Below are 12,667 nucleotides of genomic sequence, written 5' to 3'. Positions count from 1 at the left end.
AAAGATGGAGATTGAAAATAAAAGATTAAAACTTGATCACAATCAGAAGGAATAAATTTCAGCTCCTTTTCCTCTGATCCAATCTTTAATCTTTATTATTCATATATTATGATAACATCACAGTTTTTATATAAAATAATTCAATTACAATTTGAGGAATAAGATGATGGGAATGTGATAAAAAAATTCACACTTAAATAAATAAATTAGAATAAAATATTCCTGTATAAAAAATTAATAGCAGATTTGCTTGGCTGATTCAGTCTTCGATGAATATAGTCTCTGACACAGGCTTCGGTGTTGTTTACACCGACATATGTACTATAATACGCGCACTAAATACTATTGGCCAATCACAGTCATTCCATTCTTTACGAGAACGGCTATGATTGGCTAGTATAGTACTAGTACGTGTATCAAGTACTCGATATAAACAAAGCCTTTATGTTCCCGACGCAGAGACTCGCACTCGCACAACAGTGGCTGGGCAGGGGCAGATGGGGGCAGACCAGACGGCGGGGTAGAAGGCAGAGGTGAGTTTTCGCACTAAAACGACCGCGCTTCCAATGACTGACGCTTGCGCCGTGCTGTTCTGTTCTGTGTTCCCGTGAAAGTACGGTTCTTTCACTCTCGTAAACCCTTCGTAAACCTTTCTCCTTCTGACGGGTACCGCCGTGCGCGTCAGAATAATATCGTTTTCGTATTTGTGAATCTTCCGTGCATTTCGTTTGCGCGCTAGCATTTCTACAACGTGAAGTGAATCGTGTCGACCACCGGTGACGATTTTGGATAGGCAGAACCGCACGCAACGCGCGCACACACACTCGCGTACACACAGTGCAATTAATCCATTATCGTCCTACAACTTCATGCACCAACATGAGTGATTATTCAGCGGTCGCTCCGCCTCAGAATTTCACTCAAAGCACCGCATTTGCCGCGGCACTGCAACGTGCCAAACAGGTAATTACAATTTCTTGACACGTCAAAGTGCGATAATCATTAGGCTAAATACCTTATGATAAGTAAACGTTTGCCCGCCAAGACTGCTTTTTCAGCTTTTCTTAGCTTGAAAGAGCATCGTATCATTTGTAGCGCGCGATTATAAACATATTATTTTATTGTTAAATTTTTTGTCCAATTCTTATGCTGCTGTAACATGTAGCATAGCAACTAGGAAAAACTTTTTATATACATATTATTATCTGGAGAAAAATCGTTCCTTAGAATTTATATGTTGAATTAATCTTCCTAGATTGCCGCAAAAATAAATCCAGGTGGTGCAAATAATCAAGATTCCAAGTTAAAACGTCCTCTAGAAGATAGTTCAGGTATTGTATATATTTATCGTTATGTATCTCATTTTCTATTTTCTTAATTTTATTATAGTAAAGTATAGTTGATGCATTTATTATACTTTATTCTGCAGTTATTAATATTGCGTTACATTTTTAGAGCCAGAAGCAAAGAAAATGGCATCTTTAGTACCAGAGCCTTTAATAGGCATTCGTGGACCCACAAGCAGTTCTCTCAGCGATTCAGGTAGTCAAGGATCTAGACCAGTTTCTTCCAATGTAGGTGGTATATGTAATGAAGATATCAGAGTTCCAGATAAAATGGTTGGTTTAAGTAAGTAAAAATAATAAATTGTTCTACTTCTCATATAAGTCTTGTAATATTTTAATATCTTGCAATATTTTACAATATGTTGCATACCGTACAATGTATTGTAACAATTTAGGAATTTTCTACGTTATTCTTATTTTATTATTTATTATATAATAGCTACTGTTTACATATGATAATTTGAACATTATTTTAATATTAATTTACATAATTATTTGTCATATTGTTTCTCAGAATATGTTATTGATCTAATTTTTTTTATAATATATATATATATATTTTATATTCTATTAATTATTTCTTTTACATTTGAAATATAATAGTAGGAGCACATTATATACTATAAATACTATATAATTGCTTTTAAGTAATAGTAATATATTTACAGTAATTGGCAGAGGTGGAGAACAAATAACAAGATTGCAAAGCGAAACAGGATGTAAAATACAAATGGCACCAGAAAGCGGCGGACTGCCTGAGCGTGTTTGTACGCTAACTGGTTCGAGAGAAGCTGTCAAGTAACTTGTTTTTCCCTTCTTATTTTGTTAATTTTAACTATTTTGTATGCAATGCAGTATACAACTTTATACGTGAATAATTAGAATTTATTATCATCTCTTAATCTTGAATGTATTTATTTTACTATTGAAGTGAAATATGGTTATTGGTTCTATATTTGTAGACTGGGTCTTGTTGGAAAAATATTTTCCTGCTAAAATTATATATAAATCAGCCAAGCAAATCTGCTATCCTCCTTAAATTTTTATACAGGGATATTTTATTCTAATTTACTTATTTAAGTGCGAATTTTTTTACCACATTCCCATCTTCCTCAAATTGTAATTGAATTATTTCATATAAAAACTGTGTTATAATATACGAATAATGCACATTGCTTTATGACTAGTTATTAGAACATGTGATTGGGATATGGTTAATTCTGATAACATAGCTTGTACTTTATATATTACAATTTTATCTTAACATGTGTGTGTGCGTTTTACAAATATAGGATATATGCTTTTGCATATTGAAATTATGAAGTGTTTTACAGAATCTTTATTTAGCTCCTGGATGCCAATAGAGCGGGTTCAAACTTTCTGTACGCTTCAGAATTTCTGGTCATTGAAAATTGATCAATGAGTTGATCTTTTGATTTAATAATTTTGTATTTACTAATAGTTTTTTGCTTTTAATAGGGTATGGAGAAAAAGAGAAAGAAAGAGAGAGAAAGAGAGAGAGAGAGAGAAAGAGAGAGAGAAAGGGAGAAAAAGAGAAGGAAGGAAGGAAGGAAGGAGGATAGGATATGCATGGGGAGGTGTTAATCTCACAACATCAAGAAAAAATTTTATATTTTTGATACTGTTTATAATTTATTATATTAAACCTGTAGTATTTTAATACGAAACCTCAAAATCTTTTATTGTATTATCTGAAAAAAGTTATTGGTTACTAAAAAAGAGAAAGATGTTACAAATATGTGACAATATATTTTGGCCCACAATAGATATTATTGCATATTTATGTGTTGCAAACAAATATTGTTGTATAATGATTATAAATCTCTTGACATGTGAAATAGCTTTTGATTGAAAAAAAAATTGCACACTTATCTTCTGTGTGTTTCAGTCGAGCAAAGGAGCTTGTATTGTCAATAGTAAATCAAAGAAGCAGAAGTGAGGGAATTGGTGAGATGAATATAAGCGGCGCCAGTACTAGTGGTAGTAGCGGAGGAATGATGGGACATCCAGGATTTGTTGAGATAATGATTCCAGGTCCTAAAGTTGGTCTGATAATTGGCAAAGGAGGAGAAACTATAAAGCAACTTCAAGAGAAGTCTGGAGCTAAAATGGTTGTTATTCAGGAAGGGCCATCTCAGGAACAAGAAAAACCATTGAGGTAAAATATAAGGATCTTTTTTCTGTTAAAACAATTGGCCCCTTTTCCTAATTTTACCTGTCAAAGCAATATTCCATAATTATTTAAAATCAATTTTTTTTGTATAGAATAACAGGAGACCCTCAAAAAGTTGAATATGCAAAACAATTAGTTTATGAGTTAATAGCTGAAAAAGAAATGCAAATGTTTCACAGAGGAGGAAGAGGAGGTACTGAAAGAACAGGAAATTATTCTAACGATAGTGGTTTTAATCATGGTCCTGCAAATAGTGATGGAGTAGAGGTTAATAATCTCATTGAAATTAATAAAATTTTGTTAAATTAGGATTTAATTATAGAGAAATTTGATTTTCTAAAATTTATAAGATATATTATTGTTTTTTTTTAATATAGGTACTTGTTCCAAGAGCAGCAGTTGGTGTTGTTATTGGTAAAGGCGGAGATATGATAAAAAAGATTCAAGCAGAAAGTGGAGCTAAAGTTCAATTTCAACAAGGAAGAGAAGATGGTCCTGGTGACAGAAAATGTTTATTATCAGGAAAGCATCAAGCTGTTGAACAAGCTCGTCAACGAATTCAAGAGCTAATTGACAGTGTCATGGTACATATATTGTATTAAAATTAAATGAATTTATATATGAATTTAGAATTTTTATATTTTTAGTAATAACAATATAATTTTTGTCTATTATTATTACTTATTTATTTATTAATGTTTAAAAATGTTATTAATTTTGAGTTGTCTTTGTATTTTTAGAGAAGAGATGATGGTAGAAGTAATATGGGAGGCAGAGGTGGTTTGAGAGGTAATGGATTTGGTGGTAATCGCAATCCAAATGAATATGGAAATTGGGATAGGCGACAAGGTGGTCCTATGCAAGATAAAATTGAGACAACGTTCACTGTTCCATCTTCTAAATGCGGAATTATAATTGGCAAAGGTTTTATTTATTGTTTTATTTATTTTAATTGATTATTAATGTAATATGCATTGTTAAAATTTAGTCTTTTTGAATAATTTTATTCTTGTAAAATGCTTAATACATTTAATAAGTAACATTTTATCCTCTAGATTTTTAACATATTGGGACTGTTTGTTTTAGCTGAACTGGCTGCACTAGTTCAGAGTTTATCTTTCTCCTTCCAAAATGCAAAAAGAAAAAGATAAACTCTGAACTAGTGCATCAAGTTCAGTTAAAATGAACAGACCTATATTATCTTGCATTAAAATTTATTTTGCTATTTATTTTAACTCTAGGTGGTGAGACTATCAAACAGATCAATCAGCAGACAGGAGCGCATTGCGAATTAGATAGAAGGAATCAAAGTAACGAAAATGAAAAAATCTTCATTATTCGGGGAAATCCAGAACAAGTTGAACATGCAAAAAGAATATTTAGCGAAAAATTGGGCATGGTATGTTTTTAATATAATTATTCCTATATATAAGTATTTTTTATATAGATATAGGTATACAATTTTTCTATTTATTATTTAAAGGGTCCAGCTAGTTCTTCATATGCTGGCGCACAAGGAGCAGTTGGGTATAATCCAAATTGGAATACAGGATATCAAGCATGGCCAAGCCAACCACAATCTAGTGACGGAAGTACGGTTTTATATGTTTTTTATAATATGTAAGGCGCTAAGTTCCGTATCTGTTATAAAACAAAATTATTTTTGCAGGCAATGCTAATCAAGCTCCTGTACAAATCAATCCGCAGACTGGTCAACCAGATTACAGTGCTCAATGGGCTGAGTATTACCGGTCATTAGGTATGCATAGAGAAGCGGACATGATTGAACAACAGGCAAAACAAGGAAAACAAGATCATAATCAACAAGGAAGTAAGAATCTTTCTACAATTTTACATTATGAGAGAAATATTTGCTGGAAGGATGTATAAGGGAAGCTTTTACGATTAATCTCTACAAAATTATTAGATTAGACAAATTCTATTTCAGACAATTCGCAAAATCAGTCTAATCCACCGACAACGGGTTCTGGTGGACCAAGTCAGCAACAACAACAGCAACAAACTCCGCAGCAACAGCAGGCGGGCGCCGCGCAAAATGGAGGTCAGGCTGATTATAGCGTTCAGTGGGCAGAATATTACAGAAGCATCGGCAAAATTAAGGAAGCCGAAGCGATAGAAGCTCAAATGAAAGCGGGCAAGGTATTTTCCTTAAAATACTACGTATTTTTTGTTTGTTGTTTGTTATTTACTTTAGCATTATGTGATATTATATAGCTCGGAATGCAAGGGAACCAAATGGCTCAACAACAAATGCAGACTCTGCAGGGACAGTCAGCTGGTCCACCAGGTACCACGCCCAACGCATTTCCTCAAACTTATGGAACTTATCCAACGATGAATGCCGGTTCCGCACCAGGTGGTTATTACGCAGCGAATGCTGGATCTAATTCTCAATCACAGACGGGACAGCAAAATCCTTCTTTCCCAACAGGGTATCAGAATTACCCTTATTCACAGACTTCTTCTGAGAATTAAACTTCCATTGGAGAGAAAGGCAAGCTGTAAGTAATCTTGACATTTAATATATATATTTAATACATAAGCATACAGAAAATTGTATAAAGCATACAATATTTTAATGTGTAACATATTAGATTAAAATGATTAATAAGTTTATTTATTTTATTTTAGTTAACAAGAGTTAGATATAAAAGCTTTACAATTCAATAATGTATTTAATAATTCTATTGAAAATTAATGATTGTAAAAGTTTGTACAATTTTTTGAAGGCTAATTATTGTACTAATAAGCCAATATGAAGTTGTAAAGTTGTTTTTTACACATATATCAATACAACAAGAAAAAGTCAAAATTTTCAGATTTGTTTATATACTGTTTATCTATTTAAAACTCAATTATTTAACAATTGATCTTATCTGTTTTCATAATAATTTGTACAATATTTGACTTATACCTTTATATTGGCTTGATATTTCAACATGCTGTAAATCAATGGTGTAAGAATAAGGATATATTATCCACTGATATTCATTAAACCTCTTTCAGGGAATTTAAACTAAAACTTTGCAAAATATAAAATCTATGATGATTTCGTGATTTTCTCTTATATAATGATTTGATAATAATGATACATTCTACACCTTTGAAATAAAATCTGTTTTTTTGTACACGCTGATCATCTCTTTTACCATAATTATTTGTTTATTTCAGATAGTTTTCAGATAGCTTTCCATCGGGATACGGTTAATACCTGCTATATCTCCATATAACTTTTATCATAAATAGTTGACTGCTTCATAATCTTCATATATCTTTGAAAATGTCATTGAGAATCGATTATATTCTGTTTATACTATAATATGTTTCATGTGTTTTTTATATATATACATATACATATATAGTAGGATATTCATCGTTCTAAGTTTAAGTAACAAAAAGTATCAAACAAATTTGATTGAAAAGAATTAATATTATAATATAGTATCAATAATGATATCTCTGTGTTCTTATACTTATTGTATGTATTTTTGTTCCATAACATGTATTATTGTAATATAAGTTGAAGCTGGCAGGTGTGAAGCAGCGGATCAGAAAGTGGAACGAGGGATCGGCATCTGTACCCATTTTATTGCATCCTCTCTCTCTTTCTCTCTTTCTCTCTCTCTCTCATTAAACTTGTTAAATTATATCCTTATAAATGCGTTGTTATGAACGATATTAGCATATTTTGTAGCACTATATACTCATTATTTATATCTTGACAAGATATTCATTTACTTGAAATACTCGTGTTTCATTATAACTACAAATATTTACTGTACTAAAATGCTGTAATTGATACAGCTACTATATATATATATATATATGTTTTCCACTATCCATGAACAATTATTTTATCCACGTTATGTATACAGAAAGATACATGATATGACAATTTATATATGCATATGTCTTATTGCACTGATGTTAAATACAATTTTACTTTGCTTTTTTTTGCTTTCTCTCGTGAAATACCAATACTATTTTTAGATATTTGGAGCAGCCAGTTAGAGAAGTTTACCCGTCCTACAATAAGCCATCTGGGGATCTACAATTTAAAATGTTTCATTCAGCACTAATCTACATGTACATTTGGAGGAATCAGGACCTGCAAACTGGAGATTAATTGGATGGGATATATGTAACGCATAATGTAGAAAATAATTTACCAACATTATATCCTAAATTTTACTTAACCAGTATTACGTGTGATTTTACATGACATACTGTAATGAAATATATTGAATTTTTATTTCTCTGAATAATTCAGTTTTGCAAGACTTAACTAGTCATTTGTAAAATATCTCAAATTTGTGTACATCTTTGTTATTATATACAAAGTTATTTTAAAATAATTTAGATAAATGGATACAGGATATGTCAAAGGTGGAATACAGGATGTATCAAAGAGAGAAGTGGATTAGTTTTGATTATAAATTTGGATTCAACTTACAAGAAACTAAAAATTGTGAACAACACATACATTATTTTTTTTCACACAAGTTTTATTTTTAATATTGCATAAAATAAGTTAAGATTGTGTTTGAAGTAAAGTTTATTTAACATTAATTAGAGAAAAAGCTGTTATCTATTTGCATTCATTCACTAAAACTTACTAATATACTTTTTTATTTTGTCTGTAATATTTTTTTCATTTACAGTAAGTATACAACTTTTGTATGTATAACTTATGCATAAGAAAATTTCCAAGTAAAAAACTTGTGTGAAATATATCTTTAATATTTAATGTCTCTCTAAATAGTGTATCTGTAGATAGTAACATATGCATAGATTTTTATATGTACATGTTCAGTCTTCATCCTTGATGAAAAAGGAATTTAAGTAAAATATAATAATCACTTTGTATTTTTTTTACAATTTATATATTTTTATTTCATTTTTACGTGACTAAAAAGTAAAACAATGAATGTGATTATACAATATGCCACTTAATATAATATTTGAAGTTACAAAATTGAAAAAAGTCAATTAAATTTCAATTAAAGTTCAGTTATTACATATATATATAGAACAAAATTAGTTTAATATAAAGCAATTTAATAATATTAATATTGTGTGTGTGTGTATATGTATATGTATATATATATATATATATATATATATATATATAAATAAATAAATAAATAAATAAATAAATATATAATATACATACATACTCATGAAATTCTATTCTCGTAAAGTTCTAAAAACCATCTAAAGAATTCAGTTTTTTAACAAAGATGTTTTGATAAAGATAAAAAAGAAATTACTATTAATATAAATTTTTTTTGGCTTTGTTACTTATACAGTTTTAGTGTAATACGGAAAATATGTATTTTAAACATGTAATGTTTTCCCTTATTATTATTTATATATTTTTAATGCAAATTGGATAAATATTAATTTGTTATTAATAAAACAATTTACGTTTTCATTTAAAATTCATTTGTGGCATTATTTTGAATAGATTTATCTCATTTTTCAATTAAAAGACATTTGTAAAAAATTTTTATACACATTGCTTGGGAAATATTTGAAATAAGATGTTAAAATTTATTTGTATATGTTGTTTTTTATATTGAAAAACACAACTTTATTTTTTCTCTATTAATCTAGTTAATGAAAATAGCACTAATGTAATGACTACTGTGATTTTGTTATTGATATGTATTTTCATTATCTTCAATTATAAAGAAAGAATCGAGAGTTTGTGTATATAAACTTTTCATTTCTTTTGTTTTATTATAATAGCACAATACTATTTTTTCTTCTTGATTGCACGAAAATATATTCAATCCTATTTATCAGTTGAAATATTTTCTGTAATTTTACACTTTTTATGCATGTAATTAATTGAAATTGGCGAATGTTTCAGGGACAGGCGCAACAGAAAGTTTTCCAGTTTCTCTGATCAAGAGAAGCAAATATGTATGAAAAATTTTCGCATATAAATAAATTCTGCAGGGTGTTATATATAGGTAGAGTGTATTATATAGATGATACAGGGCACATTTAATGCAAGGTTTGTAAGATACATAAATATTCAGATTTTATAATAAAAAGTAACAAAAAAAGTATAAATAAAATATAATAACATTTGTTGTTTAAACATGACATATAATTAAAAAATCTATATTTCATCTTATTGTTAGAATATTTAAAAATATATATAAATTATTAAAGTAAGAATATACATATATATCTTCAATGATGCAAAATAGTGTTTAACGTATCGAAATTTTATATTTTTGTGCATGAAAAAGAGCTTAATGTGTATCGTTTTTCCACTTTTGAGCGTATTTAGCATTAATTCATAATGCTTGGTTATCGCACTAAGTGTTAAACAATTTAATAAGATTGCATTTTCGCCCATTTATAAATATTATTCGCCAGCAAATAATATGCGATCAACAGATATTAACGTTTAAAACTTTCATTCCTAAACTTTCTCTAAAGAGAGCATTAATTTAATTATTATATAACGCTTTATATTTCTGGAGGAGAACCGTACATAGGATTTAATTGTTGTGTACAGCGTATAAATGTCGCTCGTCGCGGTAGTTCACGCAAACACTCAGCTCCTGTGTAAGTGCAAGCGGATCTTAAGCCACCCAATATATCCAGCACAGTGTTTTCGACTAAACCTCTATAAGGCACTTCGACAGTCTTTCCTTCTGAAGATCTACATATAAAAATATATGAAACATGTAAATAAGTTCCTATTTATTGTTTTAGCATGTGCACTGTAATATTAGTTCCTACCTGTAATCTGCAACACCACCAAAGTGCTTCTTCATAGCTGTATTGGAGGACATTCCATAAAAGAGTTTGACTTTCTTTCCTTTCTTTTCTATAATTTCGCCCCCACATTCGTCATGACCTGCAAATATTCCACCTGCCATGACAAAGTCTGCACCGGCACCAAACGCTTTTGCCAAGTCTCCAGGGCATGTACATCCGCCATCCTGTAATAAGTTACCATTAATATATAAATAAAAATAAAATATAACTCGTACAATTACATTCATGTCAATTTGAAACAGAATATATAATATTTACAGAAATAATATGTCCTTTTAAGCCATGTGCTGCATCTGCACATTCAATTACAGCACTTAATTGAGGATAGCCTACACCAGTCTTCATTCGTGTTGTGCATACAGAACCTGGACCAATTCCTACTTTAATTATATCTGCTCCAGAAAGTATTAATTCTTCCACCATTTCTCCTGTTACAACATTTCCTGCCTGTAGCGGCAGCAATTAATCTTTACATTTAAATATAAAGTATAGATTAGTACTCAAAACTAAATAAATTACTAAATATATTTCTAATTAAAGCTAATGAGAAACAATCAGTTACTTACAATTATAGTATGATTTGGATATCGCGTCCTTACTTTTCTTACATATTCAACAAAATGTTGCGAATATCCATTTGCAACATCTAAGCATATAAATGATAATTCTGGCACAGCTTCTAGAATGTTTGAAAGTCGTTCGTAATCTTCATTTCTTGTTCCCGAGCTGGCTGCTATATTCTTTATGCAATCAGGATTAATTGTAGAAAAGTTTTTCCATTCATCTATAGTATAATATTTATGGATCGTGGTGAAAAGACCGTGCTAAAAAAATTTGTATCATAAATATGCTGTATTGTATTATATTGTGATTTCATATAATCATATCTTAATATGTTACTAATACTTGATTCATATTTAAATATTTTATTTAAAATGTATGATAAAATCTAAACTTAATAAAAGTATTAACAAGCTTATAAATTTTTCATATACAATATACTCTAAAATTATTAAATATTCTATACCTTTGATAAAGCTTTTGCCATTTCAAATGTTCCAACAGTATCCATATTAGATGCCATTACAGGAATTCCTTTGTATGTTTGTTTAGAATTACGAAATGTAATTTCTCTAAAAAGGTCGACCTAAAATGTAAATTATTAATATTTATTAATATTATATGTGTGTATTAAATAAAAATATATTAATATATGTATATTAAAAATACAATATATATATATATATATATATATATAATATAAAATTGTGATTGTGTGTGTGTGTGTGTGTGTGTGTGGAAAATGTGCCATAAAAGTATGTATAAAAACAAATATATGTCAATTTTCTCATGTAAAAATCTGCAAGATATGAAATTTTTTACATCAATAGAAAATTCTGATAACAGAATGCCAGCAAATTGAAAATGATTTTTAATCATAAAAATTAAATCAATGAGGAAATTTTTATATATCGAAATAAATTTTTAAACTTTAGTGTAAACAATTGTTTTTTTAGAGGTCAAGTAATAAAGAAAATTATAATTCTATATACGCTTTGTTATATTTAAATTTTAAATGGTAAATTTAAATGAAAAAAATTATGTGTTCTCAGATACACTTTGATACATCTCGAGTTATCTCATAATAGATAACACGCTTCTAATCGCTGCATTTTTTTTCTTCGTGACAAACGCGGATGTACGGATAAAGGCAGCAATGAACGAATATGATTCCAATTTGCGCCAATTATATAAATATCACACTCACGTCAGATCTACTTTTCAACGTGCTCCGTTTCGGACGCAGCAGCACATCCTTAAAGTCTAGTTTTATGTCATTTATTATATTGGGCATTTCGGCAAGTGCAAATATTTATTCCTATCTTCTTTAATAGCTCAGCTTTTAGCAGACGACTTTGTTCGCACACAGTAGATGTAGTCAAACTTGCGAAGACGTTCCTTCGATGTTCTTGCCTACACTGGATGGTACACCCAGATACGTCTGGCATAGGGTATATACCTTATCTGACACGCTACTTGCGACGAAGAGAGGGCTATTTTTGTCTCTCTTTCTCTTTCTCCCTATTGAACCAGGGCGGTGCGATCGTTGGGTGCTTCAGATTAGAATACGTCACATATACGTCGCTCCGAAATATATTAAGGGATGATTTAGGATAATTATTTCTCGAGATTCTTATCCTTAAAGCTTATGCTATGTATATATATTTTTGTCAGAATTTTGGCAAAAAAAAAAGAAGAAAAAAACATTTTTTTCCAGTTTTCTCGACTCGCTAAGGAATAATAT

The 12,667-nt window shown here is 29.7% G+C and overlaps 2 protein-coding genes across 5 annotated transcripts; one reads left to right on the top strand and one right to left on the bottom strand.

Moving 5' to 3' along the window:
• Positions 1-438: 438 nt before the first annotated feature.
• On the top strand, positions 439-8,099 carry Psi (P-element somatic inhibitor). 4 transcript variants are annotated; one of them, XM_072892808.1, is made up of 14 exons: positions 549-963; positions 1,256-1,331; positions 1,456-1,629; positions 2,015-2,144; positions 3,256-3,525; positions 3,633-3,807; positions 3,918-4,124; positions 4,281-4,464; positions 4,782-4,939; positions 5,024-5,132; positions 5,210-5,371; positions 5,489-5,700; positions 5,776-6,062; positions 7,552-8,091. In XM_072892808.1, exons 1-13 carry the CDS (start codon positions 880-882, stop codon positions 6,034-6,036), a joined length of 2,202 nt encoding a protein of 733 aa, XP_072748909.1. In that variant the 5' UTR covers positions 549-879; the 3' UTR covers positions 6,037-6,062; positions 7,552-8,091. The 4 variants fall into 4 exon arrangements, with proteins under 4 accessions (XP_072748940.1, XP_072748909.1, XP_072748930.1 ...); XM_072892829.1 differs by lacking the exon at positions 7,552-8,091 and adding an exon at positions 6,737-7,399; XM_072892819.1 differs by lacking the exon at positions 7,552-8,091 and adding an exon at positions 6,733-7,399.
• Positions 8,100-9,213: 1,114 nt separating this feature from the next.
• Positions 9,214-12,550, bottom strand: LOC140667108 (GMP reductase 1). The gene is made up of 6 exons (XM_072894799.1): positions 12,131-12,550; positions 11,390-11,509; positions 10,929-11,186; positions 10,621-10,809; positions 10,324-10,526; positions 9,214-10,243 (listed from the first exon to the last, which is right to left on the bottom strand). Exons 1-6 carry the CDS (start codon positions 12,215-12,217, stop codon positions 10,048-10,050), a joined length of 1,053 nt encoding a protein of 350 aa, XP_072750900.1. The 5' UTR covers positions 12,218-12,550; the 3' UTR covers positions 9,214-10,047.
• Between the last annotated feature and the right edge of the window lie 117 nt (positions 12,551-12,667).

This window comes from Anoplolepis gracilipes, chromosome 1 (assembly GCF_047496725.1).
Source record: "Anoplolepis gracilipes chromosome 1, ASM4749672v1, whole genome shotgun sequence".
Classification (NCBI taxonomy): Eukaryota; Metazoa; Arthropoda; class Insecta; order Hymenoptera; family Formicidae; genus Anoplolepis; species Anoplolepis gracilipes.
Note: the sequence above shows the minus strand (reverse complement) of the source record. Positions and strands in the feature narration are given on the sequence as shown.

What these genes read in the sequence shown, in the direction of transcription:
- Psi (XM_072892808.1), top strand. Translation starts at nt 880, where the DNA reads ATGAGTGATTATTCAGCGGTCGCTCCGCCTCAGAATTTCACTCAAAGC. An exon ending in TCCTCTAGAAGATAGTTCAG is followed by an intron (nt 1,332 to 1,455) that starts GTATTGTATATA and finishes TTACATTTTTAG; the next exon opens with AGCCAGAAGCAAAGAAAATG. An exon ending in GAACAAGAAAAACCATTGAG is followed by an intron (nt 3,526 to 3,632) that starts GTAAAATATAAG and finishes TTTTTTGTATAG; the next exon opens with AATAACAGGAGACCCTCAAA.
- LOC140667108 (XM_072894799.1), bottom strand. Translation starts at nt 12,217, where the DNA reads ATGCCCAATATAATAAATGACATAAAACTAGACTTTAAGGATGTGCTG. An exon ending in CGTTGAAAAGTAGATCTGAC is followed by an intron (nt 11,510 to 12,130) that starts GTGAGTGTGATA and finishes TTTACATTTTAG; the next exon opens with GTCGACCTTTTTAGAGAAAT. An exon ending in TAAAAGGACATATTATTTCT is followed by an intron (nt 10,527 to 10,620) that starts GTAAATATTATA and finishes AACTTATTACAG; the next exon opens with GATGGCGGATGTACATGCCC.